The sequence below is a fragment of the Pneumocystis jirovecii genome, assembly GCF_001477535.1.
Source record: "Pneumocystis jirovecii RU7 chromosome Unknown supercont1.4, whole genome shotgun sequence".
Lineage (NCBI taxonomy): Eukaryota > Fungi > Ascomycota > Pneumocystomycetes > Pneumocystales > Pneumocystaceae > Pneumocystis > Pneumocystis jirovecii.
The window spans coordinates 429802-455277 of record NW_017264778.1 but is presented as its reverse complement, the minus strand read 5'-3'; the positions used below and the strand labels follow the sequence as shown (position 1 = coordinate 455277).

The following is a 25476-nucleotide window of genomic DNA, read 5'->3' as shown; positions in this document are numbered from 1 at the left end:
CAAAATTTTTATTGATGAGTTTGGAACGTAAGAAATTATGTTTATCCAGTACTTTTTTAACACATAATAGAATCTTTATTTCATTTAAAAGTGTGATCTTCTTTTTAGACATGATATATATTAATAAAGTAGTTTGCAGCAAAAAGTCTTAAAAGACAATCTCAAAAAGCATCTCGTGATGAATTAACAGAAAAAGCTAATGTTAAAAAAGTAAGAAAGTAGTTTTTATATGATATTTTCTTAATATTTAATTTTAAAAATAAGCAACTTTATTTCTAATTGTGGTTCATAGGCTATACAAGCTGGAAATTATGATATTGCAAAAATATATGCATCAACTGCTATAAGAAAACGTTCAGAGGCCCTCAACTTGCTTCGTTTATCTTCAAGAATTGATGCAGTTTCATCAATATTGCATACTGCAATGACTATGAGAAATGTTTCATTATTATTCTTTATTTTTATTTTATTATAAACAAGTGTTTAGGTTAGTGGAAATTTGGCAAATGTAGTTAGAGGAATGGAAAGGGCAATTAAATCTATGGATCTAGAACAGGCATTATTCATATTTATTTCTTTTAAATTATAAACATTTTTAGATTGCTTCAGTAATGGACAAATTTGAATCTCAATTTGAAGATCTTGATGTACAATCAAGTTATATGGAAAATGTAAATTTTTATATATTTTCTGTACTTTCTAATTTATGTAAGGCTATTGGTGTGTCTACTGCAATATCAACTCCCCAAGATGAAGTTGACTCACTAATGCAAAAAATTGCAGATGAAGCAGGGCTTGAGTTGTCTGAGGATTTAATGAATGCAACACCCTGTAATAATAAAATTAATGAGCAAAATAAGCTTAATGATTCATTTCATGAAAGATTGGCAAGAATTTGTGGATAAATTGATAAATTGAATTTTTTATTTTTTAATCAATTTTTCCACATATTGTCTTTTTTAATAGATGAATATATTTCTTTATTACAATTGTTACGAATCTTTATTTTTGTTTAATTTTTTCTTAGAATTATCTTCAATACAACTGGGTGTTCAGTTAATCGCAGAAATTTACTGTTCTTCAGGAGAGTGCTTTGAAAAGCTTTTTATGTCTCAACTTCGAGAAGTATTTAATACATTTTCTCGATTTAATTAAAAAGAATGTTTTGATCATTTATCTAGGAAAGGCCAAGTCGCTCACTACCAAATCCGATCGCTAGAGTATATTTAAGTGTTGGTTTTTAAAGTGGTTTATTTTGAATAGACAGAGTCTGCTCGTGAAGCTCTTCAGTCATTTTTTTGTAAACTTTGTGACAAAGGTTATTCACGGATTTCTGAGTATGAAAATCATTTAAGCAGCTATGAACATAATCACAGAAAAGTATACTTTCTAATGGTATTTTCAATATTATGTCTAATTTATTTTACATTAGAGATTTAGAGAGATGAAGGAAATGCAGAGAGTATCGTCCAACTTTGAGAAACAGCGTAAACAGGGACAAAGAAAGAAAGATTCAGAAATAACACCATTTTTGGACAACCAGTGGCATAAAAATTCAGATATAAATATGAAACCACTTAAAATTGATACTAACAATGAATCATTTATAAGGAAAGTTGGTTTTAAGAAAGTATTTGGTAATACGGATACTGTTTCTACTGATTCTTTTGATTTAACTGCCGAAAATTCAAAAAAAATAAATGAATCATTCGATACTCATCAATCCATTGCAAAAAAAGACTTATCAATTAACTCTTCAGTTCATTCTTATGGAGGTATATCCTTTAGTCTTTATATCTTCTATTAATTTTTATCAAAAGACTTAGGCGGTCTTTATGATCCTCGTGTGTCTACCAGTCCTTAAATATTTATATAATTTAAATACTAAACATTGCATTATTACAAATGTACATTATTAATACATTCTTATTTGAATTATTTCTTCAATCTTGTATTTTTATTATCATTTTTATATTTTGTCTATATTTTAACGATATACATTTTGTAAAAATTGAATATTAATTAGTTTTTGTGATTTCGCTCTTTAAAAGTATAAAAAAGGCTTTATTATAGTTTTATCAATGCTTTTTCAACTTAAATATTCTGGTCTACGCCAAACACTTCTTCAAATCCTGAATTTGTGTCTTGTCTGGTTAGTTTAAGTGTTTTAAGAATATTTCATAAAAAAGCTGATTCAAACAGTTCTACAGCGTATATGATATGGAAAGGACTCTCAGTTGTATGTTTTATGTATATTTATTGTAAATTTCTTATTGAATAAGGTTACAAACTGTGAAAGTCCCATTGTCGTCGTCTTATCAGGATCAATGGAACCAGCATTTCAGAGAGGCGATATCCTTTTCCTTGATAACCGTCAACAGCGTGTAAATATAGGAGATATTGTTGTCTATAGAGTTAAAGAACATGATATTCCAATTGTGCACCGAGTGATTCAAGAACGGCATGGCCATGAGTCTCAGAAAGTTTTAACAAAAGGGGATAATAATCGATATGATGATCTGGAGCTTTATTCAAAAAACCAGGTATATCTTGATAGAGAAAACATTATTGGTGTTGTTAAGGGCTTTGTTCCTTATGTTGGATGGATTACACTTGCAATGAATGATTTTCCGAAACTTAAATATTGTTTTCTTGGAGGAATGGTGAGTTTTTCTTCCTTGAAAATAAATAAAAGCCTTCTCTCTAATCTCTGAAAGGGACTTATTACGCTGATACATAGAGAATAACTTTCTTTTGAATTAATAGAATTTTTTGAAAAAGTTATTTTTTTTAATCCGTCTCTAATAAAACAGAAATTTCACTTTGATGATTATGCAAAACTATTTATTCTTGTTTTATTTTTGTTTTCATTTTATACATTTTTTTATTTTGATTTTTAACACTTATAATTTTTCTATTTCTTCCATCGTTTATCACCATAAGGATTATCATCAATATTTCTAGCATTTGAATAAAAGATTATACTGCTCAATCAAAGTACTTAAGGGCTCTAATTATTATGATTTATAACAAATATATCTTTAAAAAGAATTTAGGACGTTTTTTTTTTGGTTTTTCTGTTCGGTTTGTCTCAGGAAGAGCGTTTATTTTTGAAAATCATGGGAATCCCTTAGATGTTTTGCGGTATAAAAGACTTTATTTTTTATATTTTGACTAAAAATACTAGTTTGCATACTTATAATGTGTATCCAACACCTTCCAAGCCGATTCTTGTGAAATTTCTAGCATCACCAATTAATCCGTCTGATATTAATCAAATTGAAGGTGTTTATCCAGAAAAACTTCAATTTAATACAAATCTTATGACAAATACTCCATGTGCGGTTCCAGGAAATGAAGGTGTTGTTGAAATTGTTGAAAGTTTGGATCAAAACTTTAAACCAGGAAAGCGTGCTATTATGAAAAACAAAGCATTTGGTTATTGTTCATATAATGCATAAGAATAGAATTAATTTTTTAGGTACATGGAGAACATTTGCAGCTGCTGATTTTGATGATCTTTTATTTTTGGATCTTGAAGGGATTACGTTGATACAAGCAGCTACACTAGTTGTTAATCCATGTACAGCGTATTGTTTGCTTAAAAACTTCATTTCACTTCAACAGGGAGATTATTTTATTCAAAATGGAGCAAATAGTCATGTCGGCCAAATGGTTATTCAACTTTCACGTATTTGGGGATTAAAAAGTATCAATATTATAAGAGATAGACCTGACGTTGATAAATTGAAATTGTATTTGTACGATATAGGTGCTACGCATGTCGTAACAGATGTAGAGTTAGCCAATAAAGAATTTATGAAAGAAATGATTAACAAGTGGACTGGGAATTCTGGAGTATCTTTAGGATTAAATTGTGTCGGAGGAAAATCTGTTTTAGATCTATCACATTATATAAAGTATGTCTGTTTATTTAAAATGCTGTTTATTAATTCTTCATAAGAGAAAACGGACATTTGATTACATATGGTGCAATGTCACGTCAACCGCTTTTTATGTCTTCTGGTTCACTTATTTTTAAAAATATTCATTTACATGGGTTTTGGTTAACAAAATACATTAAAACTTATCCAGAAAAAAAATTGGAGATTTTAAATGATATTATTAAATACATTAGAAATGGATCTTTTAGAGAATTATCATGCGACCAAGTATATCTTGATAAAACATTATCTGATTCAAAATATATGGAAACATTTAAAAATGCGTTGAAAAATAAACAAAAAAAACAAGTTTTAATCTTTAATTAAGTTTAATATATTAATCATTCTATTTCTGCAAAGATCTTTGTTCAAATATTTCTGCTATATCAAGTAAAGAATTATCATAGCCATATGGTGCCATTAATTGGATACCTATAGGCATTTCGTTTTCATTGCTAGGAAATGGTATAGTTATAGCAGGAATGCCTGTTTAAATTAATATACAATATCAATAATTTATATCATACCAGATAGATTTGCAGAAATTGTGAAAAAGTCGATTAAATATATATCTAGCATAGATATTTCTAAATTAACATTTTCAATAAGCGGTGCTGGAGATGATGTTGTTGGTATTATTAACATATGAACTTTATTTTCCTTTATAGTGTTGGATGATTTATTAGGAATACAAAAAACATTATCAAAGTCATTTTTTATAAGTCGACGAATCTTTTGTGCTTTTTCAAAATAATTAGTATAAGCTCTTGTATGATTAATATAAAAAAAAGTAAAAAATGTACATACGAAAAATATACACCCAGTAGAATCTTTTGTTTAACTGCGTCTCCAAATCCTTCATCTCTTGTTTTTTGGAACAAATCTTCATTATCATTTATATTGGCTGAATGACCATAAATAAACCCATTGTACTTTGCAAGATTTGAGGATGCTTCTACTGATGTAATGATATTGTATACTATAGGTGAATATTTTATATTTGGAAGTGTTACTGGTACTATATTAAACCCTTTAAATTTTAAATATTCAATAGCCTCTTTCCATATTCGTTTTGCAGAAAGAGAAATTAGATTGATATTAAAATCCTATAAAATCAGTATGTATTAGAATAAAAAAGAATGAAAACCAGTGGTATTCCAATAGTTAGTTTTTTATTTCTAAATTTTTTTAGTTTTGACCTTTCTTTATTAGATAAGCTTGTAGGATCTTTTGGATCATAAACATTTAAAATATCTTAAAATCATGAGATAAATTTTTTAGAATTAAAATATAATTACTGAATGTTTCTCTCACTCTTTGTACAGTTTTACTAATAATACCAACAGTATCTAAGGAATTTGAATAAGCTATTACACCCCATCTTGATATAAGGCCATAAGATGGTTTAAATCCAACGCAATTGCAGTATGAAGCAGGAAGTCTAACAGAACCTCCTGTATCAGTTCCTATAGCGCTAAATATAAGCTTTTTTGATAAAATATAATATTTTATCTAACGCATAACACATTTCAGCTGATACTGCTGCTGCACTTCCCCCAGAACTTCCGCCTGCTGAGAATGAATTTTTTAAATTGATTGGATTTAATGTTGGACCAAAAATAGTATTAGTAGTAGTAGATCTATGCAAATAAGAAAAAAATACAGAAAAAAGATTTAAAACCCAATTGCAAATTCATCCATATTTGTTTTTCCAGGAATAATTGCTCCTGCATTTTTTAATCTTGTTACAATTGTTGCCTCATATGGAGAAATATAATCTGAAAAATAAGCTAAATAAAGAGAAAAAAATAAAAACTACATTTTAATATATATGAGGAGCATGTTGTTGGCATATCTTTTGTGCAAATATTGTCTTTGATAGCAATTATTTTGCCATCTAATGGTGAAAGAAGATTACCTTGAAAAATAGGTCAAAAGTTGTATAAAAACACAGAAAAAAATGCCTTGATTATAACGTTTAAACGAATCATCTATTTTTTTAAGAATTGAGTCCTTATCTGCCAAATTGATAAAAACATTCAGATATTTATTTAATTTATTAATACGATCAAGATGAAATTTAGCTTCTTTAACTAATTCCATTAAAAATAAGCTTTTTAGATTGAATAAAGGTTGTTCTATATATTAAGAAAAATACTTCTAATACTTAAAAAATATCTTTTTTTTTACTTTATTCTTAAGTTTGCTTTTATATTTTTCTTGTCGTTTAATCGATCTATAATTTAACATGACAGATCACCAGGATTTTATGAAAGAAGCATTAAATATGGTAAAGAAAATATTTAAAAAACATATTAATTTATTATTTAAAGGCAGAAATTGCTTTAAAGAACAATGAAATTCCAGTTGGCTGTGTTTTTGTGCATAAAAATAAGATGATCGCTAAAGAAATGAATAATACTAATAAAAGTTTTAATGTATTTTGATGTTTTTGCTTATTTTTTGAAATAAGCATTTTTAATATTTATAGGGGATTTTTCACTGTGAAATAATAGCTATTAATAATATTTTAAAGGATTATCCAAGCACAATTTTTGAAGAAACGGATCTTTATGTCACTGTGGAGCCATGTATCATGTGTGCTTCTGCACTAAGACAACTTCATATTCGTTCTGTATATTTTGGCTGTGCAAATGAGAGATTTGGAGGTACTGGAAGTGTTCTTAGACTCCATGATGAGTATAAACGAGGATAAAGTTGTAAATTGTGCTGATTTAGTTAGTAAAGGTGTTGATCCAACGTATCCTGTTTTTCCTGGGAACTATAGAAAAGAGGCTATTTTTCTTTTAAGGCAGTTTTATTTACAAGAAAATAAAAGAGGTATTTTTTTATATTTTTATTTTATTTTTTATTTTTCTATATAGCACCAAAGCCAAAATCAAAAAAGAACAGAGTGATGAAATATGATCTGCCTTATTTAGATTTAAGTCGTTATGAATCTCGAAGTAGCTAAATATTTTATGTTTATTTATTAAAAATTAAGTTCATATTATTTTAAGTGAAAAATTAATTCTTTTGGTCCCACAGGGGTAATTTGCTGTCTTTTATAGTTTTTTTAGCAAAAACATATGGGTGATTTACAAAATTTAGCATATTTATTTTTGATTACATTATATTTCCGGGTTATTGTATTTTTGATGATTATGTATTTCTCTTGAAAATACTAATAAATAAAGTATATATGTATTTGAAATCATACTTAATATATCTAATAGTCTATATATTTCTTTTATCTTTTTCCAATATTCTATGAATTTTTTGAAGATCGAAATTGAATCTTGAAATATCTTAAATTATAAAATTATAAAAAAGGTATTAGGATTTGTTTAAAATTTATTATTTTATATTTTTATAAGATATTTAGGGAGTCTTTGCTTCTTTACATGTCTCATAACGTGGAATTATCTCTTATTAATGGTTTATCTTCTATATCTCTTGTTACATATGTTTTAGAAGCTTATAATAGGACAATTGAATTTTATTACAAGATTGGGCTCAAAAAAGTTTTTGATTATGATAGTAAAGATCATGATTCGGAAGTGTTTTCTATGAATTATTTATTTAAAAGCAAACAAGAAATATGGTTAAGTGCTTCGGGGAAAAATGAAGAAATAATACTTAAAATTCAACTCTTTGATAGTTGTATTGATGCTAATAATAGATCATTAAGCACTCAAAATCAAAAAGAAAACAATTGCTTACATTGTACGTTTGTTGTGGGTAATTTAATTGTATTATTAATCTATAATGTTCTACTATTAGTTCTTATAATTGTTTAGGAAATTGTTGGCAAGTTAAATGAAATGGAGGTTCAATATGAGTTATTTCCTAATGAAATATCACCGTTAGAAGTTACTACAAGTGATCCTTTGGGAAATTTTATCACTTTTACTGAAAAATCTGCACTTTTTTCATCTGTTTCAGAAAATTGTTTTTTTTTGGATAATAAAAATGAGAAAATACATGAACCGCTCTCTACGGGTGTTGCTTTTTCTAAAAAACGAAAGATAGCTGTTATGACAAGTGGTGGAGATGCTCCGGGAATGAACGCTGCTGTTCGTGCGATTGTTAGAATGATTATAGCGACAAATTGTGAAGCATATGTCATTTATGAAGGATACAAAGGTATTTTTTAACATAAATGTAATTTCTGTAACGTAAATATCTAGGTTTAGTAGAAGGAGGAAATATGATTAAAAGAATATTTTGGATGGATGTTCAAGGTTGGCTATCAGAGGGTGGAACACATATAGGAACAGCTAGATCTACTTTATTTAGAGAAAGAACTGGAAGACTTTCTGCTGCAAAAAACTTAATTTTAAATGGAATTAGTTCTTTAATTATATGTGGAGGAGATGGCTCATTAACTGGTGCTGATATTTTTCGTTTTGAATGGTCATCACTTATCGATGAGTTGGTTTCTAATAATTCTCTTACTCCTGAACAAGTTAAGGACCATATGAATCTTTATATTGTTGGATTGGTAGGGTCTATAGATAATGATATGGCATCGACAGATGTAACGATCGGTGCTTATTCGTCATTACATAGAATTTGTGATGCTGTAGACTCTATTGCTGCTACAGCTTCATCTCACTCTCGTGCATTTGTAATTGAAGTAATGGGTCGTAATTGTGGTTGGCTTGCTTTGATGGCTGGTATAAGTACTGGTGCTGATTTAATATTTATTCCAGAAAGACCACCTCTTGAAGAAAATTGGCAGTCTGAAGCGTGTAAAAAAATAAAAAGAGTATGTTTTAAATAATTGTATATTTTTATTTATTTTTTGTTAGCAAAGGGAAATGGGGAAAAGAAGAACCGTGATAATTGTTGCTGAAGGTGCTATAGATAAAGAATTAAATCCTATTACAGCTGCTTATTTGAAGAATATGTTAGTTGATGAGCTTAATTTAGATACCAGAGTAACAACTTTGGGACATATTCAAAGAGGCGGTGTTCCTTGTTTTTATGATCGTTTTTTGGCTACTCTTCAAGGCGTTGAGGCTGTACATGCAATTCTTGAATTAAAGCCTGATTCTCCAAGTCAAATGATTGGAATTAGTGAGAATAAAATTACCAGAAAGTTACTTAATGAATCAGTAAAACTCGTAATAACCATATACTTATAAATTTTATTTCTAATAATATCAGACACATAGTGTTACAAAAGCAATTCAAAATAAAGATTTTGAAAAGGCTATAGAGTTAAGGAGTGCAGACTTTGCAGATTTTTATCAGACTTATTTGCATATGACTGTTTTTCAAGACACATCAAAAATAAAAGATAACTCATTAATGTTATCTTCAGAACAAGTATAAATTAGTTGTTGATATTTTTTATTTTTTTTTAATTTTTTTATAGCGTTTAAGGATTGCTATAATTCATGTAGGTGCTCCTGCTGGAGGAATGAATATAGCCACACGATCTTTTGTAAGATATTGTTTAAATCGTGGACATACTCCTCTTGCCGTTCATAATGGTTTTCATGGGTTACTTAATGATGGTTTAGTAAGTGAATTATCTTGGATGCAAGTTGAAGAATGGATTACTCATGGGGGAAGCGAAATTGGTACAAATAGAGATCTTCCAAGCACTGATATTGGTATGACAGCATTAATGTTTCAGAAATATAATTTCAATGCATTATTAATTGTTGGTGGTTTTGAAGCGTTTTTGTCTCTTCTTCAGTTATATAAAGCAAGAACAAGTTATCCAGTTTTTCGAATTCCTATGATTTGTCTTCCAGCTACTATTAGCAATAATGTTCCTGGAACAGATTTTTCTTTAGGATCAGATACATGTCTTAATACGCTTACAGACTATTGTGATGCTATTAGACAAAGTGCTAATGCTAGTCAGCGTAGAGTTTTTGTTGTTGAAACTCAAGTACGATTATTTATTTCATATTAATATACTAATAAATGATAGGGAGGCAGGTGTGGATATATTTCGCTTCTTGCAGGACTTACCATTGGATCATATGTTGTGTATACTCCAGAAGAAGGTATTAATTTAAAAATGCTTTTAGAAGATGTAGAATATATGAAAAAGCATTTAAAACTTGAAGATTCTAAAAGAAGAAAAGGGAAATTGATACTAAGGTATTTAATTTATTACATGAAATTTTCCATTACATTAATTATATTTAAGAAATGAAAAATCATCAAGTATTTATACAACTGATTTAATATCAAGAATTATTTTAGCTGAATCAGATAATCAATTTGATGTACGTACAGCTATTCCTGGACATGTTCAGCAAGGAAAAATACCATCACCTATGGATCGAGTTAGAGCTACTCGTCTGGCAATTAAATGTCTTCAATTTATAGAAAAAATGTTTTACGCAAATATGCACAATGATCCATCTTCTGCTGCTGTTATTGGTATCCGAGCTGCTAAAGTTGTTACTACACCCGTTGAAATTCTTCAACACGAAGCAGACATGGAAGCACGATGTCCTAAGACTTCTTGGTGGTTTAATATTAAAAATCTTATAAATATTCTTAGTGGTCGAAACGTTCCATTTCATTTAATTCAAAAAACAGATGTTTTATAAATTATTCTAAAGAAAAAAACTAAATTACATCTTACAAAAGGTATTTATGTATTGTTTTTCTATTTGATATTTCATTACATAAGCTTATTAATTTTTGTTCACGTGTTTCCGGAATTTTTAACTAGTGAATTCTAAAAAAAATATTGAAATCAAACAAGAAAACTAATAATGTTTTCTATTTCATTTACTTTAAGAAATAAAGGAATTGAACCAATTAAACATGTAGGGCTTTTGCTGAATAGACGTGTTAATTTTTTTTCAACATCTTTAAATTTAAAAATGAATTCTGTAATTTTAGAGAGCTTAAGACGAAGTAAACGTTCAAAACAATCACGATATTTCTCTAGTTCCCCTTCTGGTCCTTTGGAGGTTTTTTTTTCTGTTGGAAATGGCTTAAATTGATTTTGCAAGATTACAGTACGTGATGCGTTAAATCATGCATTAGCAGAAGAGATGGAGCGTGACGAGAAAGTATTTCTTCTTGGTGAAGAGGTTGCATTGTACAATGGTGCTTATAAGGTTTTTTTTTTTCTTTTTTAGGTAAATTATCAGCCAATCCAGCTTATTGTAGGTTTCTAGAGGATTATTTGATAAATTTGGAGAAAAAAGGATTATTGATGCACCTATCACAGAAGCAGGATTTGCAGGGCTTTGTGTAGGATCTGCTCTGGCTGGACTAGTTCCTGTTTGTGAATTTATGGTTTGTATTTCTTTCTTTTATATACTTAACTAATAACTAAGACTTTTAATTTTTCTATGCAGGCATGCTCCTTTTATTGAAATAAGATCTTTAATTATTTTAGGCTATTGATCATATTGTAAATTCTGCTGCTAAAACATATTATATGTCAGGTGGTATTCAGCCGTGTAATATTACGTTTAGAGGACCTAATGGTTTGAAATTTGTTTAAATTTTTGTATTATAATAAGGAATAGGTGTCGCTGCGGGTGTTGCTGCACAGCATTCGCAAGATTTTTCACCCTGGTATGGATCAATACCCGGACTAAAGGTTGTTAGTCCTTATTCGGCGGAAGATGCAAAAGGGTTATTGAAGGTTTATTGTTATTTGTATTTTAGGGGATATTAACTATAGAAAGGCTGCAATTAGAGACCCTAATCCTGTTGTTGTTCTTGAAAATGAAATTTTGTATGGGGCTACGTTTACCCTTTCTCCTGAAGCACAAGACAAAGATTTTGTAATTCCTATTGGAAAAGCAAAGATTGAAAAAGAAGGGAAGGATGTCACATTAGTTTCTCATTCAATTTGCGTTGGAATTTGCTTAGATGCTGCTAAAAAATTAAAAGAAGAAGGTATTGATGCGGAAGTTATTAATTTAAGAAGGTATTATTTTTTCAAGAAAAAATACACTAAAGTTTTGACAATATCTAGTATTCGTCCTATGGATGTTGTTGCAATTGTAGAGAGTATTAAAAAAACAAACCGATGTGTAGCAGTTGATGGTGCATTTCCTAACTTTGGCATTTCAAGCGAGGTAGTTGCAAGAATCATGGAAAGTGAAGCTTTTGACTATTTGGATGCTGTAAGGACTTTTTTTTTATTATTTTTATATAATATTTTATAGCCTGTAGAAAGAGTAACCGGTGCTGATGTACCGATGCCTTATGCAACAGCATTAGAAGCACTTTCATTTCCTGACGCTGATGTTGTTGTTCTTGCTGCTAAAAAAACACTTTATCTTTGAAAAAAGTTAATATAAATTACATGGATATAATTGGATGAATCTTGTATTTTTGCTATATTTTTACATATAAAAAAACATTTTATGCATATAAATTAAATATTAATCTTTTTTTTTCTTATTCAAAAATTATTTACAAAGATTACAAAATATTATCTTTTTAGTATGCTCGTCAGACGCTCGGTGATGACTCGTTTAGATGTTTTGTCTTCATATCGAGGTCTTTTACGAGCAACAAAAATCACTTTTAAAGGTTTTCCTGGCAAAAACAACATATCCGCACTGACTATAAATGCTTTAGGTGATCTCCCTCTTTTAAAAGCTTCTAGAAAACGAATCCGTGATACTTTTGATCATGATAAAGAAAAAAATTTAAGTGAAGATGAAATTCGTAAAAAAGTTGCATATGCAAATGATGTTGCCAGAACCCTTAGAAAAAATGTTGTACAAGGTCGCCTGAATCAAGCCGGTCGTTATTGTATAACAGTTTGTTTTTATTTTGTTTTTTCTAAGTTTTGTAGCTTTGAGAATTCATCATGATACAGAGCACAGCAGCAATAAAACAGGAAATAAATAAAACAGTTACGATAAGTGATAAGTACTATGTCCATGCTGGTTTTTTGTTCTGAAGACACTGGAAATGTTTTTTTTGACAAAAAATTATTTTCATGATGTTTTTTTGAAAAAAATCGTCTAGTTCTAGTCTTTATGAAAAATTTATGAAAAAAAAATTGAAATTAACATGTCATAAACTTTCACGACTCTTCATATTGAGGATACATTGATTGATAAACTGTGTTATCTTTTTGTCCAGGAGGAAGCTCTAAAACTGTGTTTTCTGGGTCTTGTACTGTAGATGCTGCATTCTTTTCTTTTACAGAGCCTGGAGTAACAAATCGAGGCTGACTCATAACAAAACGTGCCATTTTTGCATTTTGCTGTTCTTGATTATAGCCTCCAAGTGGGCGGGGTCGACCCCACTGTACCTTTAAAGGGCACTGACGAATAACAATATCCCCATTACCACATGCTTTTGCTGCTGCTTCTGCTGCTGTACGTGTTGCAAAGTTAACAAACGCGCATCTTGAACGATGACTGCAAACAAGTGATTTGATTGTCCCATATGGCTCAAAGTGGACACGAATTGCATGTTCCGGAAGATCATCTTCTATCCCCATAATAAAAAGAGATGTCTTTCAAGAATTAGTGATAATTTATACAAATAAATAAGATTTACAATTTTTTTATCCTGAGGAGGTGCCATGTTGTTATTTGCTGTAATAGAAGGATGCTCAGTCGAACTTGCTGCAGCGTATTTGGCCGATATGTGGCCAGAAGAAGCAGCAAGTTCTGCATTTTCAATTACCGGAACATCCTGTTTTTTATAATATGGTTCGCTTCGTGCTAGTTTTTTAAGAAGTTCACGAGCTGCTGAATCTACCTTTCCAAATTCACATGGAGTGTTTCCTCCTTTCCATTTTCCTTCATTATTTTGAGCTAAATAATGTTAAAATACATTTATTCTCAATAATAATAATTAAGTCATACCATAGTATTCACGATTAATGTCACTTTGAGGCCCCTGATTAACAAGCTTAAGAGCAACATCACGCACCTGAATAGGTCTATGGATTATGTAATCAACTAACAGTCCATATATAAAAATATATTTACTTACAGGCCAAATTGAAGGTCCAACAAGCAATTCTAATAAAGGGTCATTATTATAACAAAAAATACACAGTAATACCTGGCAACAGTTCTTTATACGTGAACATGTCAAGCATATCTGTTTTTTCAACATATTAATTTAAATTTTTGCGGAAAAATGTTTAACCTCTGTTTTTTTGTATCTTGACTCTTTGCCGGGAAGCCAAGAGAATACTGTAAAAGGTCGAGTACATATTTTGCATTCTTTTCCATATTCTCTCTTTGTCATCCGAATATATGGATTAGGTCCTTAAAATATATTAAACTTGTATTTTTTCATTTTTTAAAAAAATACCAAGGCATGATTCACAAACTGCAGGAAATTCTGCACTTTCCCAACCAGATTTATTAATATCTATTTAAATATTAGCTTTTTATCACAAAAAAATTTTGTTTATAGGTATTTCTTGCCTAACTTTGGTGGCATTATTTTTTTGTAGGTTAAAGATGACGTTATCGAAAAATTAAAAAATAAAAAAGTGAAAAATTCAGTTTATTGTGCTAAAAAATTATATGTTTTACTAATGAATTGTTTGTTTTTAACTGGTAGAATTCCCTGTTTTTTTTTTGGAAAAAAATATGCTTTTTTACGGCACAATTCTAGTGTTCAAAAGTCAACATCAGATTCATATACAGGTAGAGTGCTATTTATATATTATTTATATCTTATTTTATATAGATCTTCTTCTTAGAATTCTCTATGAATCACCTATTCAACCGCCTATTCAATTTTCAGAGGAGGAGCTTGAAAGACATGAAGTAATTCATCGAGCATGGCAGATTTGTGAAAGAGTAAAAAGAGAAAAACTTGATAGACAGCTTGAGATGCAGTATAATAAGATGAAAAAGGCATGTGCAGAGCTAGAGCGTACGGACAAGCGGTTATTCAAAGCTGCTATATCAAAAAAGAAGTATTATTTTCCTGTAGAAATGCGTACACCGACAGATACACCTCCATCACAAATTTGGAAATATAAATGGACAATGCCCTCTGAAAAAGCTGATATATAGTTTTTAAAAATGTATTTAAGTGTTAGCAGGTGTTTTACTAAATAATGTATTTATAAAAATAATATGTATATAAGATATTTCATGTTGATGATTTTACCGCTCGACCGAGTGTACTTTTGAAATCAACTCGAGGGTTACGAATAGTTTTTGTATGTCCTATTAATTTGTCTTTACTTACTTGGACCTGTACGTTTCCTTTTATATTCTGTTTTTTTGAGCCTTCACTTCCTATTGTAGCAGATTTTTGTTCTAATAATTTTTCATTTTGGTCTGCAAAGGCTTGAACTTTGTCAATTAACATTAATGCCATGCTTTGTAGACGAGATAATTCGACTTTTCTAATTACAATTGTATTATGAACCTGATCTAAGGCTGCTGAAATTTCATCATATGAAATCATCTTTGAAACGAGTGCTGTTATACTTCTTTCAGAGAGATCAAACATTTCTGATAATCTTGAAATAGAAATAGTATCATAAAAAGGTGCGTATGTAAATAAATATGTCCTTACAGCTTCTTCTTGGATTTTAATAGTTAGGATATCTTTAATTTTTTGAGTTTCAGGCATAAGATCCCAAATTTTAATTGATTTAATAAGCTGACAACATTTTTGCCATTCTCCAACAGAGAGTGCTCGAGATGCTTGTATAACACAATCACGTGAATTTTCTGGCGGTCCTGTAAATACTTGTTTTTTATTATAGTCAAGCATGCGTCGAAAAGATCTGCTAATAATTTTTTTCGAATCTGGAGAAAATCCTGAGGCTGCAATTGATGGGATCTCCAATAACATAGAACATGTAAGATATACGCATTCCAATAATTCCAAGTTGATATGCATATGAAAAGGGAACTGTCGTTGACGTTCAAGCCGTTCTTGTTCAGGAGTAACTTGACTATATCTTTGTATTTGTAGCCCTTGTGCAAGCAATTCTTTCATCCTTCCAGTACCACAAATTTCATGAAGAGCACAATGGGCTTCTGAAATCATACCTGTCCTAAAAGCCGATAAACCAATTTGAACCATGGTTCTGTTATATAAAATTTGTGTGACAATATCTGCAGTAAAAATGTTATCTTGAAGATGAGACATAAGAAGCATATCTCTTGCTTTAAAAAATCTGTTATGCAGTGCATGATGATAAATATGATAGAGCATAGCCCTAGTTCTAGGTAAACCAGAACCATGCTTATAAAGATAAACACAAAGACTATGCATAAGTACTACTGCATCTGATTTTTCAGAACGAGGAGTGATTTTTGAATTAATAGATTCACGAACTGTTCTCCATGTTGTTTCTTCAAGAATATTTATAACTTGTTCTGGTTTATAATATATATGTTCTAGCCTTCTTAGAATAATGCGACTAATATTGTCACCTGCATTAATTCGCTCAAGGTACACCTGGACTCTATAAATAATAGAATATAACCCTGTTTCATCCTTTAATCTATCGATATAATCGGTAGTATGTGGATCTATATTTTGTAAAGAGCGAACAAGTTCATCATCAAGTTTATCAACAAAGGAAATAATACTTCCACGGATTTTAATAACTTCCCCTTCTTTAGGGACTGGAGCGATATCTTCATTATATTCTTCTGCGTCCTCTATAATAATATAAGAAAAATCTGTTTCCAAAATGTCGAGCAATTTTTTAAGGTCTGCCTCTGTAGATTTCCAATGATCAATAGGCATATATGATGCAGTACCAAAGCTATAATCGAATTTTGAAGAAATCATGGCTAAAAGTACACTAATCTTATGGTATTGAGTAGTAGAAATTTCTTGAAGCTTTTCAAGAATCCTGATTTGCTCTGCATGATCTGTATTCTTTTTTCCACGGGCTTCAGAAACAAGTCTCAAATGCTTAAGAATACTTTCTGGAGTATATTGCAAAATGCGGCCACCTTTTCCAACAGTCGAAAAATTATCTTTTATATTCTGAATACGCAATTTATTCTTGATCATTTCATCTCCTAATACTTCGTCTTCGACTATTAATGTTTCTTGTTGCTCCATAAGTTTGTCCATGTCATCCTCTTTTGTGTTTTGTCGAAAATATTTAATTTCCATTTCATATTGCTTGACATTCCTTTTAACACGTTGTTTCACTGAGTTAAGAGCACGTGCATTTGTAGAATTCATTTTTTTTTTCGCCTCTTTTTCTTTCTTAACTGTTTCATTTAAAAAATCTTCCAATTTTACAATAGTGTTTATATAAAGCCAAGGAGGTTTTCCTTGGAGTTTTATCCGATCAATTAACTTATTTATCTTCTCAAATTCTTTAAAAATTAGTGTTGAAATTGCTTTTATATCTACAAATTCTTACCTGATGAAATCGTTACCCAATCATTGATTTTTTGCGCGTTTTCAATATTTCTTGCACATATCTTAAACTCTTCAGTACGTTTATCCTTTGCACTCTTGACGACTCGTTTTGTATCCTCTTCTTCACTATCTTCTGTGTCTTCTCCTTTTAAAAACTGAAAACCCGTCCGCCGTTTTTTTGGTTCTTCACGATCAAAAGACCGGTCATCTCGCACCTCCTGATCATCTGATTCTAGTTCTGATCCAGAAGAATATACAGGCTCATTTTCTGATGAACTTGATGATTTTGAATCACTTGATCCTCTATAAAATCTTGACATATTTGATCGTTTTTTCTTTTAACGATGTCTGTTAATATATGTTTAGAAATTTGAAATTTAAAGTTTTTATAAAAAAGTTGTAAAAAATAAAGATTAAGCTTATTTTGCCAGTATTTATTTTTGATTTTCCAGAATGTCAAAATAATTGATAGCTGTATATTTTCTATGTATATAAGAATAAAAATAAAGAGATAATATAGAAAAAAAATTAGAAAAATATTAAAAATGTAGTGATAATATTGTATTTTTCACCATTAGATCAGGAAAATATGTATATTGATGGAAAAATATTTTTGGGTATAAGAGTTCCACATAAAAAGACACTAAAGTGAAATATAAACCAAATAAGAACAGTGGGTATAATCCTAAGATAGAGAAGAGGAAATTTTAATTTAATAATCGATATTTCAGATTAATTGATTGTATAATTCGTAGCTTGAATGATTAATTTATAAAACTTATTTTAAAAAGAAAGAAAAGGTTTTCTATCTTTACGATTAACCTTTGATGGATATTTTAGCGGTATTTCGTAATTATTTTGAAACATTAAAAATGAAGAATGTTCTGATGATTTAGGGAAATAATCCATTTCATAAATTTGTTGTGGTAGATTTGAAGTATTTGGATATTTTTGAAAATCTTTTGATGGTATCGATGATGGTATATCAGGTACTCTTTTTTGTCTATTTGATTCCTGCGATTGATTATAAATGTCAGTTGATGTAGAAAGATATAAAGGATTTGTGTAATTTGAAAAAAGTTCTGAAGAATCTCGTGTTTCTGTATTACTGGGTATATAGGAATTATCTTTTGTCTGCAAATCTAATAATGGAATAGAGTACGGTTTAGGACCAATAATCTTTTGAGAACATTGAGAATTTGGTGAAGAATCGAGATGGTTGATATTTGATGTATTTTCAGGAAATTTAAAAAAAGGGTTAACGTCTAGTGGAGACATAATTTTCTTAGTAAGTCTATCTCCTGTTATAAATGGATGCATTTTAGCTTGTTGAGGTGATAAACGTTCTAAAGGATTAATATTTAATAAACCAATTAGAAAATCAGTTAAAGTCATACGCAAAATAGTTTCTATATTTTATAAAAATCAAATTTTAAGATTCTATTTTCTACCTTTATCAATATCTGAAGATTTTGTGAATTTTTTTTGCATAGGGTATGTTTTTATGATTTCGGGTAATGTAGAAGCTGAAAAGTATCTTTTATTTGGTGTTTCTGTTGTATTATGCTCTTTTTCATATTGTTCCATAGTCTTTAAACAATATATTTTATGACCTGTATTATCTATGATTTTTTCAAAAAAATCTTTTGATTGTTTTCCCATTTCTATCATCCAAGCAGGAGGCATTCTATGTTAATGTTAAATCACTTAATACAATATAGTATATATTACCCTAGCATTTCAACTATTCTAAATATTTGATTATATTCAGATGTTCCTGGAAAAAGTGGAAGGCCAAGAAATAACTCAGCTATGATACAGCCAAAAGACCATACATCAATAGATGATGAATAGCTATAAATAGTATTAAGAATACATATATAGAAGCATTTATAAATCTTACGGCAAACCTAGTAAAACTTCTGGGCTTCTATAAAATCTTGATTGAATATATGTATATATAGTTTGTCTTTCGTGGCATGCAGAGCCAAAATCTATGATTTTAACTACGGGGCTTTCCAGGCTAATAAAAATAATTAGAAATTCTGAATAAGTGCTCTTAATACCTATTTAGTAAGATATTTTCAGGTTTTAAATCACAATGGATTATTTTTGCTTCATTTAAAACAATCATTGCATCTAATATTTGAACTGCAAAGATTCTAACCAAATTTGTGTTTAAACCTTTAAATTGGTTTTGTTTTATAAGTTCATATAGATTTACACTTAGAAGTTCAGAAACAATACAAAGATGTTTTTTATGAATAAATGTGTCTTTTAATTGTAAAATGTTATACTTTCTTGATTTATCTAACTTTTTATTCAACTGAATATATTAGTTAAGATTAAATTAAATATTATTATTATTACTAGATCTAATATAGTAATTTCTGTCATGCTCTGGTTGAAATAAGCTGGTTTATTTTTTATAACTTTAACAGCTACTATTTCTTGAGTTCGTATATTTCTACATTTAACAACCTGTCCAAATGTGCCTTGTCCTAAAATATCAAGTATTAAATATCTATGAATTAGTAGATTTATATAAAGATAAATACTAACCTATTGCCTCTATCTGATCCTAATATATCATTTACATATAGAATATAGTCATTGTCTTCATTATCGTATCCATCATTTTTTGTACCTTTATTTGGCTTTGTAAGAGCTCTTTTAGGGTTTTTAGAAAGCTCATAGTTAAATTTTGGATTACATATTTTAAAAATTGAAATTAAGTGTATTGTAGAGGCATGTAAAAGCTGTTAAATTGCCGTTAATATATAAATGTGTATAAGTTATACTTACACTAATAGGTTTTCCTCGACAATCCGTTTTTTTAAGTAAAGAAAATACTTTTTTTTTTGAAAGATTTGGTTTTAATTTTACAGTACAAAAGTCTGAAAAAATATTTGAGAATGTAGACCTGTGTTTTAGAAATTGCTCATATGTGGAATTATCTTCATATTTAATGCTTTCATATTTAAAAAGATTTCCTAAAGAATTCCCAGATAATGTAGAATTATTTGAAAGAGCTAAAGAACTACTAAAAGATCTTAGTGAGGATTTTAAAGACAAATTACTGTCTTTGAAAGGCAAATTGTTTTTGTATGATGGCGATGTAGTAGATATTGAAGAACCAGGTGGCCTTAAACAATAAGGTAAATTTGATTTTTCATTATGTTCCTGATTCTGTGAGTTTAAAGAATGTTTCCAATCCACCCAAACATTAGATGTATTGTGTAAATGTGAAAACGGTTGCATCTGATTCTCCAATTTAGTGGCATTTTTCATGTTTATTGAAGAACATGACTGTGATGATAAATGATAGCTAGGTGTTGGTAGCACATCTTTGACATGCAGTTTGCTCGAAGGCGTAGAATTCTTGTGTTTTTCATGAGATATACAAAATGGATACATGTTTCTTTCCGAAGTATTTGGACATCTATTGAATTTCGAAGACATTGGATATTCCATTATGTTTGTCTCTTTTTGGTTATGCAAAAACTCATCTTTAAAAGCTATATCTGAAAGATAATCAACATTATTAAGTCTATTTGTATCCTGAAGGTGTTTTGTTTCAAAAAAATTTTCATTGATTTTTGATTGAAATGAATATTCTTGAGATGAATTTTTGCTCATTATAAAACTTCAGTAATAAGTGTAATTAAAAGATTTTAAAAACACTGTTCTTCACAAAAATTGCTTTAATAAATCTGTCTTCTGTGCCTTTAATATTTTGTCCTGTGCTACAAGATTTAAAAAAATCTTGAGCTTCTTAGAGCGTTGCTCTACAATATTTGGATTTTCGGTTTCTAAGCCGTTTTTTTCGGCAAAAAAACACGTATATCTTTGAGAACACTATTCTTCTTTATTTTTTCTCTTCTATTCTTTTTTTTTATGTTTTTCATGAAAATTTCGTTTAATCTATCTTTGATTCTTGTAGTTTATTCGATATCAAGAAAAAGATATAGAAAAAGGTAGATTAATCCTAAAAATAGTAAAACTTATTGTTTTTTAGAGAAATATGGGCTAAATTTTATATGAAATGTTCAAAATTCTTTCTATATAATGAGCCATTTGGAACTTATTCAGCAAGATAAAGATATGTCTGTGATGATTTGTGAATATCATAAAGATGAGATATCTAATAAGAATAAACGGTTATTTTCTGATGAAATTGGAGTTAGAGATGATGTTGAGGTATTTCCTGGTGTTTTAGGGGTGTTAGATCAAGAAGCTTTTGAGAAAAATGTTTTTTTGAAGGTATAAATAGGGTATGAAAGATGATAAGATATTGTATAATGTTTTTTGTATTTAGGCTAGTTATGAGATTATTGAAAGAGGCTTTTTGGATGATTGCAAAAGATTGCGGCGTTTAGATAGAGAAAAAATGTCAGTAGAATGATCGTACTATATATTTTTATGTTGATATATATTAAGGAAATTGTTGGAGAAGATACAAAAGGTAGAGGAAAAAGCGCATTCACGCAGTTTGTTTAGTATGAAGATGGAGGATGAACAAAAAATTTTAGATTTAGTTTGATAAAATTTTTTTGTATATCTAAAAACTGATTTATTCCTAGAATAATCAGCTGTCCTTAGTTCAAAAGGATATTAAGGAAGTTTCTAAAAGAATAGAAGAATTTTTTGATAAAAAAAAGAAATATGAACAGGGTTTTTATATAAAAGTATTTAAATTAATTTTATTAAAGACTTTTTAGACATGATACTATCAGAAGAATGTTCTGAAAAAAATGGTAATCATAAAGATATACATGTATATGTATATATATTTTAATTGAATATTTAGATAGAGAATATTTAATACGGACTGGTAAAATTACGCCGTTTTCAAATATATCTGGTTTAGAGCGTCAAATTGATTCAGAAACTCATAATGATTCACTTACAGTTGATTTAACTTCTCAAGAAATTAATGTTGAAATATCAAATGAAAAAGGTCAAGAAGAAAATACTTTTCAAGAAGACATTAGAAAAAAAGAATCTTTAAAAAGTTGTGATGGTAAAAAAGAAAACTTTCAAAAAGGTTTTGTTGAAGCATCAGATATTATAGCGACTAAAAATATTCCATTTTTTAGCGACATTTATGGTAATTCTATAAATAATGATCATAAATGTTTAAAAAAAGACCAAACTTATCAATATCAGGATTTTTCATGTATTGATGATGGTGATGAAAAATATTATCAGGAATTTATATTTATTTTTAATTTCCTATAATTAACTTTTTATAGAAAAGACTTAATACATGGGTTTCTGAAAGAAAGGAACTTAGAATGAAGTATAATATGGTAGAAAAATCTGAAATATATAATGAGTTAGAAGAATGGTTTTTGCCGCATCCAACTATTAAGGATTGCAAGTTTGAAGGAGGGTATTCTTTACCTGGAGATGTACATCTAAAATTATTTAATTACCAAAAAACATGTCAGTATTATATTTTTTGTTACAAAAATAATGATATAAAGGTATACAATGGCTATGGGAATTGCATTGTCAGGGTGTCGGTGGAATTATTGCTGACGAAATGGTTTTTACTCTATGTTTTTATGGTTTATAGCTAATAGAATATTAGGGTCTTGGGAAAACTATTCAAATTGTTGGATTTCTTGGAGGGTTGCATTATTCTCAAAAGCTTTCTGGTCCTATTTTGATTGTTTGTCCTGCAACAATAATGAGACAATGGGTTGCTGAATTTCATAAATGGTGGCCTCCTTTTAGGGTAGTTATTTTACATACAACTGGAAGTGCTTTAATAGATATAAAACATGAAGAATTGGAAAAACAGTTTGAAGATGATAAATTTTTAAAAAATACAGTTTCATTTAAATCGAAAGTTATAAAAAATATAAAAAAAATCATAGAAAAAGTTAAAACTTTAGGTATATTTTTTGGAAATTGTGCTAATTTTTAAATAATAGTTTAGGCCATGCTCTTATTATAACATATTCTGGGTTACGTGTGTATAGAGAGTATCTTTTTCCAAATAAATGGGCTTATTGTATTCTTGATGAAGGACATAAAATTAGAAATCCTGATTCAGATGTATCATTTATTTGTAAACAAATTAAAACTCCTCATAGAATAATTTTGTCAGGTACACCTATACAAAATAATTTGGAAGAATTATGGAGTTTATTTGATTTTATATTTCCTGGTCACTTAGGGGTAAAATATATGAAGTATTTTTTGGTTCTCTAAGTTAAATAGACTTTACCTATATTTCAAAGTCAATTTGCAATACCAATCAATATTGGAGGATATGCAAATGCTACTAATATTCAAGTTCAAACTGCTTACAAATGTGCTTGTGTACTTCGTGATCTTATAAGTCCATATTTGTTAAGAAGAATGAAGGCTGATATGGCAGTTGATTTGCCTAGTAAAAGTGAGCAAGTAAGATTAATACAATTTTATTAATTTAGTTAACTAAAAATAGGTTTTATTTTGTAAGTTGACAGAATTTCAGAAAGAAGCGTATCGATCTTTTTTAAATTCTAAAGATATGGATTTAATTTTAGAAGGAAAGAAACAAATATTATATGGGATAGATATTCTTCGTAAAATTTGTAATCACCCTGATTTGATTTATAGAGAAACTTTTTTAAAGGTAATACTACTTAGTATTTGAATAATTGTAAAATGATTTTATAGAATAATGATATAGAATATGGAGATCCCAGAAAATCTGGAAAAATGTTAGTTATAAAAGAAATTCTTAAGCTTTGGAAAAAGCAAGGTCATAGAACTTTGCTTTTTGCACAAACCAAACAAATGCTTGATATTTTAGAAAAGTTTATTAAAAAAATGGATCAGTTTAGTTATTGTAGAATGGATGGAGGAACAAGTATAAGTTCTAGACAAAGTCTTGTTGATAAATTTAATAATTCTAATGATATTGATATTTTTCTTCTTACTACTAAAGTTGGCGGACTAGGCATTAATTTAACTGGTGCAAATAGAGTTATAATATTTGATCCAGATTGGGTATTATTATTGTTATTGTTAAAAATATTTATATAAGATAGAATCCTTCAACTGATTTACAAGCACGAGAAAGAGCATGGCGTCTCGGTCAGAAAAAAGATGTAATAATATATCGTTTAATGACATCTGGTACAATAGAAGAAAAAATATATCATCGTCAAATATTTAAGCAATTTCTTACTAATAAAATTCTTAAAGATCCTAAACAAAGGAGATTTTTTAAAGTATAAAAATGTTACTATATAGGGCTTAATTAATTTTGATTAGGCAACTGATTTGTATGATTTATTTTCTTTAAAATCTGATGATACTGATGGGACTGAGACTGGTGAAATATTTATTGGTACTGAAAGAATATATCATAAAGTTAAATCATCGTTAAATATTAGCGAAAATAAAAATACTAATGACAATGATAAATTAAAGTTTATTCCTGGAGTAACTGGATTGGAGAATTTGTAAGATTTTTTCTTTCAAATATAAATTTTAATTTTTTCAAGCATTAATGATACTTTATCTAAGAAAGATAATGAAACTCAGATTTTGGAGGATATATTTGTGAAGTCTGGTGTTTGTAGTGCATTACAGCATGATGTGATTATGAATTCAAGTCATCAAGAAGTTACGTTGATTGAAAAAGAAGGTAAACCTAATTGTATAAATATTCATATTTATTAATAAAAAAAGCAACTAGAATATCAGAGAATGCTTTAAAAATCTTGAAAGCATCTAAAAAAGAGATTCGGAAATCAGAAATCGGAACATTAACATGGACAGGAAAATCTAAAAAATCCTCTCAAATTAATTTTACAGAAAATAAAAATACGTATGAAAATAAAACAAATAATATATATAATTTATGTCAGTATTAAAGTCTAACAATTTATTATTTTAATAATAATAGGTCAAGTCTCAGACCATAAATCAACAGAATTAGTTAAAAGTATATGTGAATTTATTTCTATGAAAGGAGGAAAAGTATCATCGGCTGATATTGTTGAAAGATTTGGTACATCTGTTAATGGATTTCAACAAGTAGTAGAGTTTAGAAAATTAGTCAAGAAAATAGCTAAATGGGAGAATAAATTTTGGGTTTTGAAAGAAGAATTTTTATAAGGTTTCTAAAAAATAATAAATTAAGTGCATATTAAAAAAATTAGGATAAAAATCCTATTTATGTTTCAGTTTT

The 25476-nt window shown here is 28.8% G+C and overlaps 14 protein-coding genes across 14 annotated transcripts; 10 read left to right on the top strand and 4 right to left on the bottom strand.

Annotated features, from left to right (window-relative positions):
* Window positions 1–14: 14 nt before the first annotated feature.
* On the top strand, window positions 15–905 carry T551_01116 (uncharacterized protein; the record flags this gene model as incomplete). The annotated part of the gene is made up of 7 exons (XM_018373379.1): window positions 15–27; window positions 71–90; window positions 133–210; window positions 293–439; window positions 488–508; window positions 600–671; window positions 714–905. 7 exons carry the CDS (start codon window positions 15–17, stop codon window positions 903–905), a joined length of 543 nt encoding a protein of 180 aa, XP_018230547.1.
* Window positions 906–1107: 202 nt separating this feature from the next.
* On the top strand, window positions 1108–1864 carry T551_01115 (uncharacterized protein; the record flags this gene model as incomplete). The annotated part of the gene is made up of 5 exons (XM_018373378.1): window positions 1108–1125; window positions 1182–1220; window positions 1264–1380; window positions 1433–1775; window positions 1821–1864. The coding sequence occupies 5 exons, from the start codon at window positions 1108–1110 to the stop codon at window positions 1862–1864; spliced, it is 561 nt and encodes a 186-aa protein (XP_018230546.1).
* Window positions 1865–1985: 121 nt separating this feature from the next.
* Window positions 1986–2781, top strand: T551_01114 (signal peptidase I). The gene is made up of 4 exons (XM_018373377.1): window positions 1986–2152; window positions 2203–2239; window positions 2283–2663; window positions 2718–2781. Exons 1-4 carry the CDS (start codon window positions 2082–2084, stop codon window positions 2745–2747), a joined length of 519 nt encoding a protein of 172 aa, XP_018230545.1. The 5' UTR covers window positions 1986–2081; the 3' UTR covers window positions 2748–2781.
* Window positions 2782–3019: 238 nt separating this feature from the next.
* On the top strand, window positions 3020–4271 carry T551_01113 (enoyl-[acyl-carrier-protein] reductase; the record flags this gene model as incomplete). Its single annotated transcript, XM_018373376.1, has 4 exons — window positions 3020–3144; window positions 3188–3438; window positions 3482–3920; window positions 3965–4271. 4 exons carry the CDS (start codon window positions 3020–3022, stop codon window positions 4269–4271), a joined length of 1122 nt encoding a protein of 373 aa, XP_018230544.1.
* Window positions 4272–4290: 19 nt separating this feature from the next.
* T551_01112 (aspartyl/glutamyl-tRNA(Asn/Gln) amidotransferase, A subunit) lies at window positions 4291–6047 on the bottom strand (the record flags this gene model as incomplete). Its single annotated transcript, XM_018373375.1, has 9 exons — window positions 4291–4430; window positions 4472–4710; window positions 4752–5050; window positions 5092–5198; window positions 5243–5418; window positions 5462–5584; window positions 5626–5722; window positions 5764–5862; window positions 5921–6047. The coding sequence occupies 9 exons, from the start codon at window positions 6045–6047 to the stop codon at window positions 4291–4293; spliced, it is 1407 nt and encodes a 468-aa protein (XP_018230543.1).
* A 145-nt stretch (window positions 6048–6192) lies between these two features.
* On the top strand, window positions 6193–7014 carry T551_01111 (uncharacterized protein; the record flags this gene model as incomplete). The annotated part of the gene is made up of 6 exons (XM_018373374.1): window positions 6193–6234; window positions 6278–6382; window positions 6436–6644; window positions 6688–6785; window positions 6830–6910; window positions 6949–7014. The coding sequence occupies 6 exons, from the start codon at window positions 6193–6195 to the stop codon at window positions 6996–6998; spliced, it is 585 nt and encodes a 194-aa protein (XP_018230542.1). The 3' UTR covers window positions 6999–7014.
* A 315-nt stretch (window positions 7015–7329) lies between these two features.
* Window positions 7330–10525, top strand: T551_01110 (6-phosphofructokinase; the record flags this gene model as incomplete). Its single annotated transcript, XM_018373373.1, has 8 exons — window positions 7330–7696; window positions 7745–8090; window positions 8135–8715; window positions 8759–9073; window positions 9117–9278; window positions 9328–9852; window positions 9895–10067; window positions 10117–10525. Exons 1-8 carry the CDS (start codon window positions 7349–7351, stop codon window positions 10523–10525), a joined length of 2859 nt encoding a protein of 952 aa, XP_018230541.1. The 5' UTR covers window positions 7330–7348.
* A 168-nt stretch (window positions 10526–10693) lies between these two features.
* On the top strand, window positions 10694–12229 carry T551_01109 (pyruvate dehydrogenase (acetyl-transferring) subunit E1 beta; the record flags this gene model as incomplete). The annotated part of the gene is made up of 8 exons (XM_018373372.1): window positions 10694–10894; window positions 10937–11044; window positions 11097–11225; window positions 11329–11419; window positions 11462–11580; window positions 11624–11868; window positions 11917–12067; window positions 12110–12229. 8 exons carry the CDS (start codon window positions 10694–10696, stop codon window positions 12227–12229), a joined length of 1164 nt encoding a protein of 387 aa, XP_018230540.1.
* A 183-nt stretch (window positions 12230–12412) lies between these two features.
* T551_01108 (uncharacterized protein) lies at window positions 12413–12803 on the top strand (the record flags this gene model as incomplete). The annotated part of the gene is made up of 2 exons (XM_018373371.1): window positions 12413–12704; window positions 12748–12803. The coding sequence occupies 2 exons, from the start codon at window positions 12413–12415 to the stop codon at window positions 12801–12803; spliced, it is 348 nt and encodes a 115-aa protein (XP_018230539.1).
* A 178-nt stretch (window positions 12804–12981) lies between these two features.
* T551_01107 (uncharacterized protein) lies at window positions 12982–14363 on the bottom strand (the record flags this gene model as incomplete). Its single annotated transcript, XM_018373370.1, has 6 exons — window positions 12982–13419; window positions 13464–13723; window positions 13775–14015; window positions 14064–14185; window positions 14232–14266; window positions 14353–14363. The coding sequence occupies 6 exons, from the start codon at window positions 14361–14363 to the stop codon at window positions 12982–12984; spliced, it is 1107 nt and encodes a 368-aa protein (XP_018230538.1).
* A 97-nt stretch (window positions 14364–14460) lies between these two features.
* On the top strand, window positions 14461–14947 carry T551_01106 (mitochondrial 54S ribosomal protein YmL28; the record flags this gene model as incomplete). The annotated part of the gene is made up of 2 exons (XM_018373369.1): window positions 14461–14572; window positions 14616–14947. 2 exons carry the CDS (start codon window positions 14461–14463, stop codon window positions 14945–14947), a joined length of 444 nt encoding a protein of 147 aa, XP_018230537.1.
* Window positions 14948–15026: 79 nt separating this feature from the next.
* T551_01105 (translation initiation factor eIF3 core subunit c) lies at window positions 15027–17599 on the bottom strand (the record flags this gene model as incomplete). Its single annotated transcript, XM_018373368.1, has 2 exons — window positions 15027–17233; window positions 17281–17599. The coding sequence occupies 2 exons, from the start codon at window positions 17597–17599 to the stop codon at window positions 15027–15029; spliced, it is 2526 nt and encodes an 841-aa protein (XP_018230536.1).
* Window positions 17600–18062: 463 nt separating this feature from the next.
* On the bottom strand, window positions 18063–20918 carry T551_01104 (uncharacterized protein; the record flags this gene model as incomplete). The annotated part of the gene is made up of 8 exons (XM_018373367.1): window positions 18063–18688; window positions 18731–18966; window positions 19011–19133; window positions 19183–19302; window positions 19346–19605; window positions 19650–19803; window positions 19842–20038; window positions 20085–20918. The coding sequence occupies 8 exons, from the start codon at window positions 20916–20918 to the stop codon at window positions 18063–18065; spliced, it is 2550 nt and encodes an 849-aa protein (XP_018230535.1).
* A 429-nt stretch (window positions 20919–21347) lies between these two features.
* T551_01103 (DNA-dependent ATPase RAD26) lies at window positions 21348–25466 on the top strand (the record flags this gene model as incomplete). The annotated part of the gene is made up of 19 exons (XM_018373366.1): window positions 21348–21542; window positions 21598–21671; window positions 21720–21816; window positions 21863–21953; window positions 22001–22036; window positions 22090–22326; window positions 22379–22389; window positions 22535–22727; window positions 22769–22830; window positions 22876–23182; window positions 23227–23468; window positions 23511–23696; window positions 23740–23910; window positions 23955–24287; window positions 24329–24511; window positions 24555–24745; window positions 24788–24930; window positions 24975–25148; window positions 25192–25466. The coding sequence occupies 19 exons, from the start codon at window positions 21348–21350 to the stop codon at window positions 25401–25403; spliced, it is 3138 nt and encodes a 1045-aa protein (XP_018230534.1). The 3' UTR covers window positions 25404–25466.
* Between the last annotated feature and the right edge of the window lie 10 nt (window positions 25467–25476).

What these genes read in the sequence shown, in the direction of transcription:
- T551_01114 (XM_018373377.1), top strand. Translation starts at nt 2,082, where the DNA reads ATGCTTTTTCAACTTAAATATTCTGGTCTACGCCAAACACTTCTTCAA. An exon ending in CTGAATTTGTGTCTTGTCTG is followed by an intron (nt 2,153 to 2,202) that starts GTTAGTTTAAGT and finishes TGATTCAAACAG; the next exon opens with TTCTACAGCGTATATGATAT. An exon ending in ATTGTTTTCTTGGAGGAATG is followed by an intron (nt 2,664 to 2,717) that starts GTGAGTTTTTCT and finishes AATCTCTGAAAG; the next exon opens with GGACTTATTACGCTGATACA.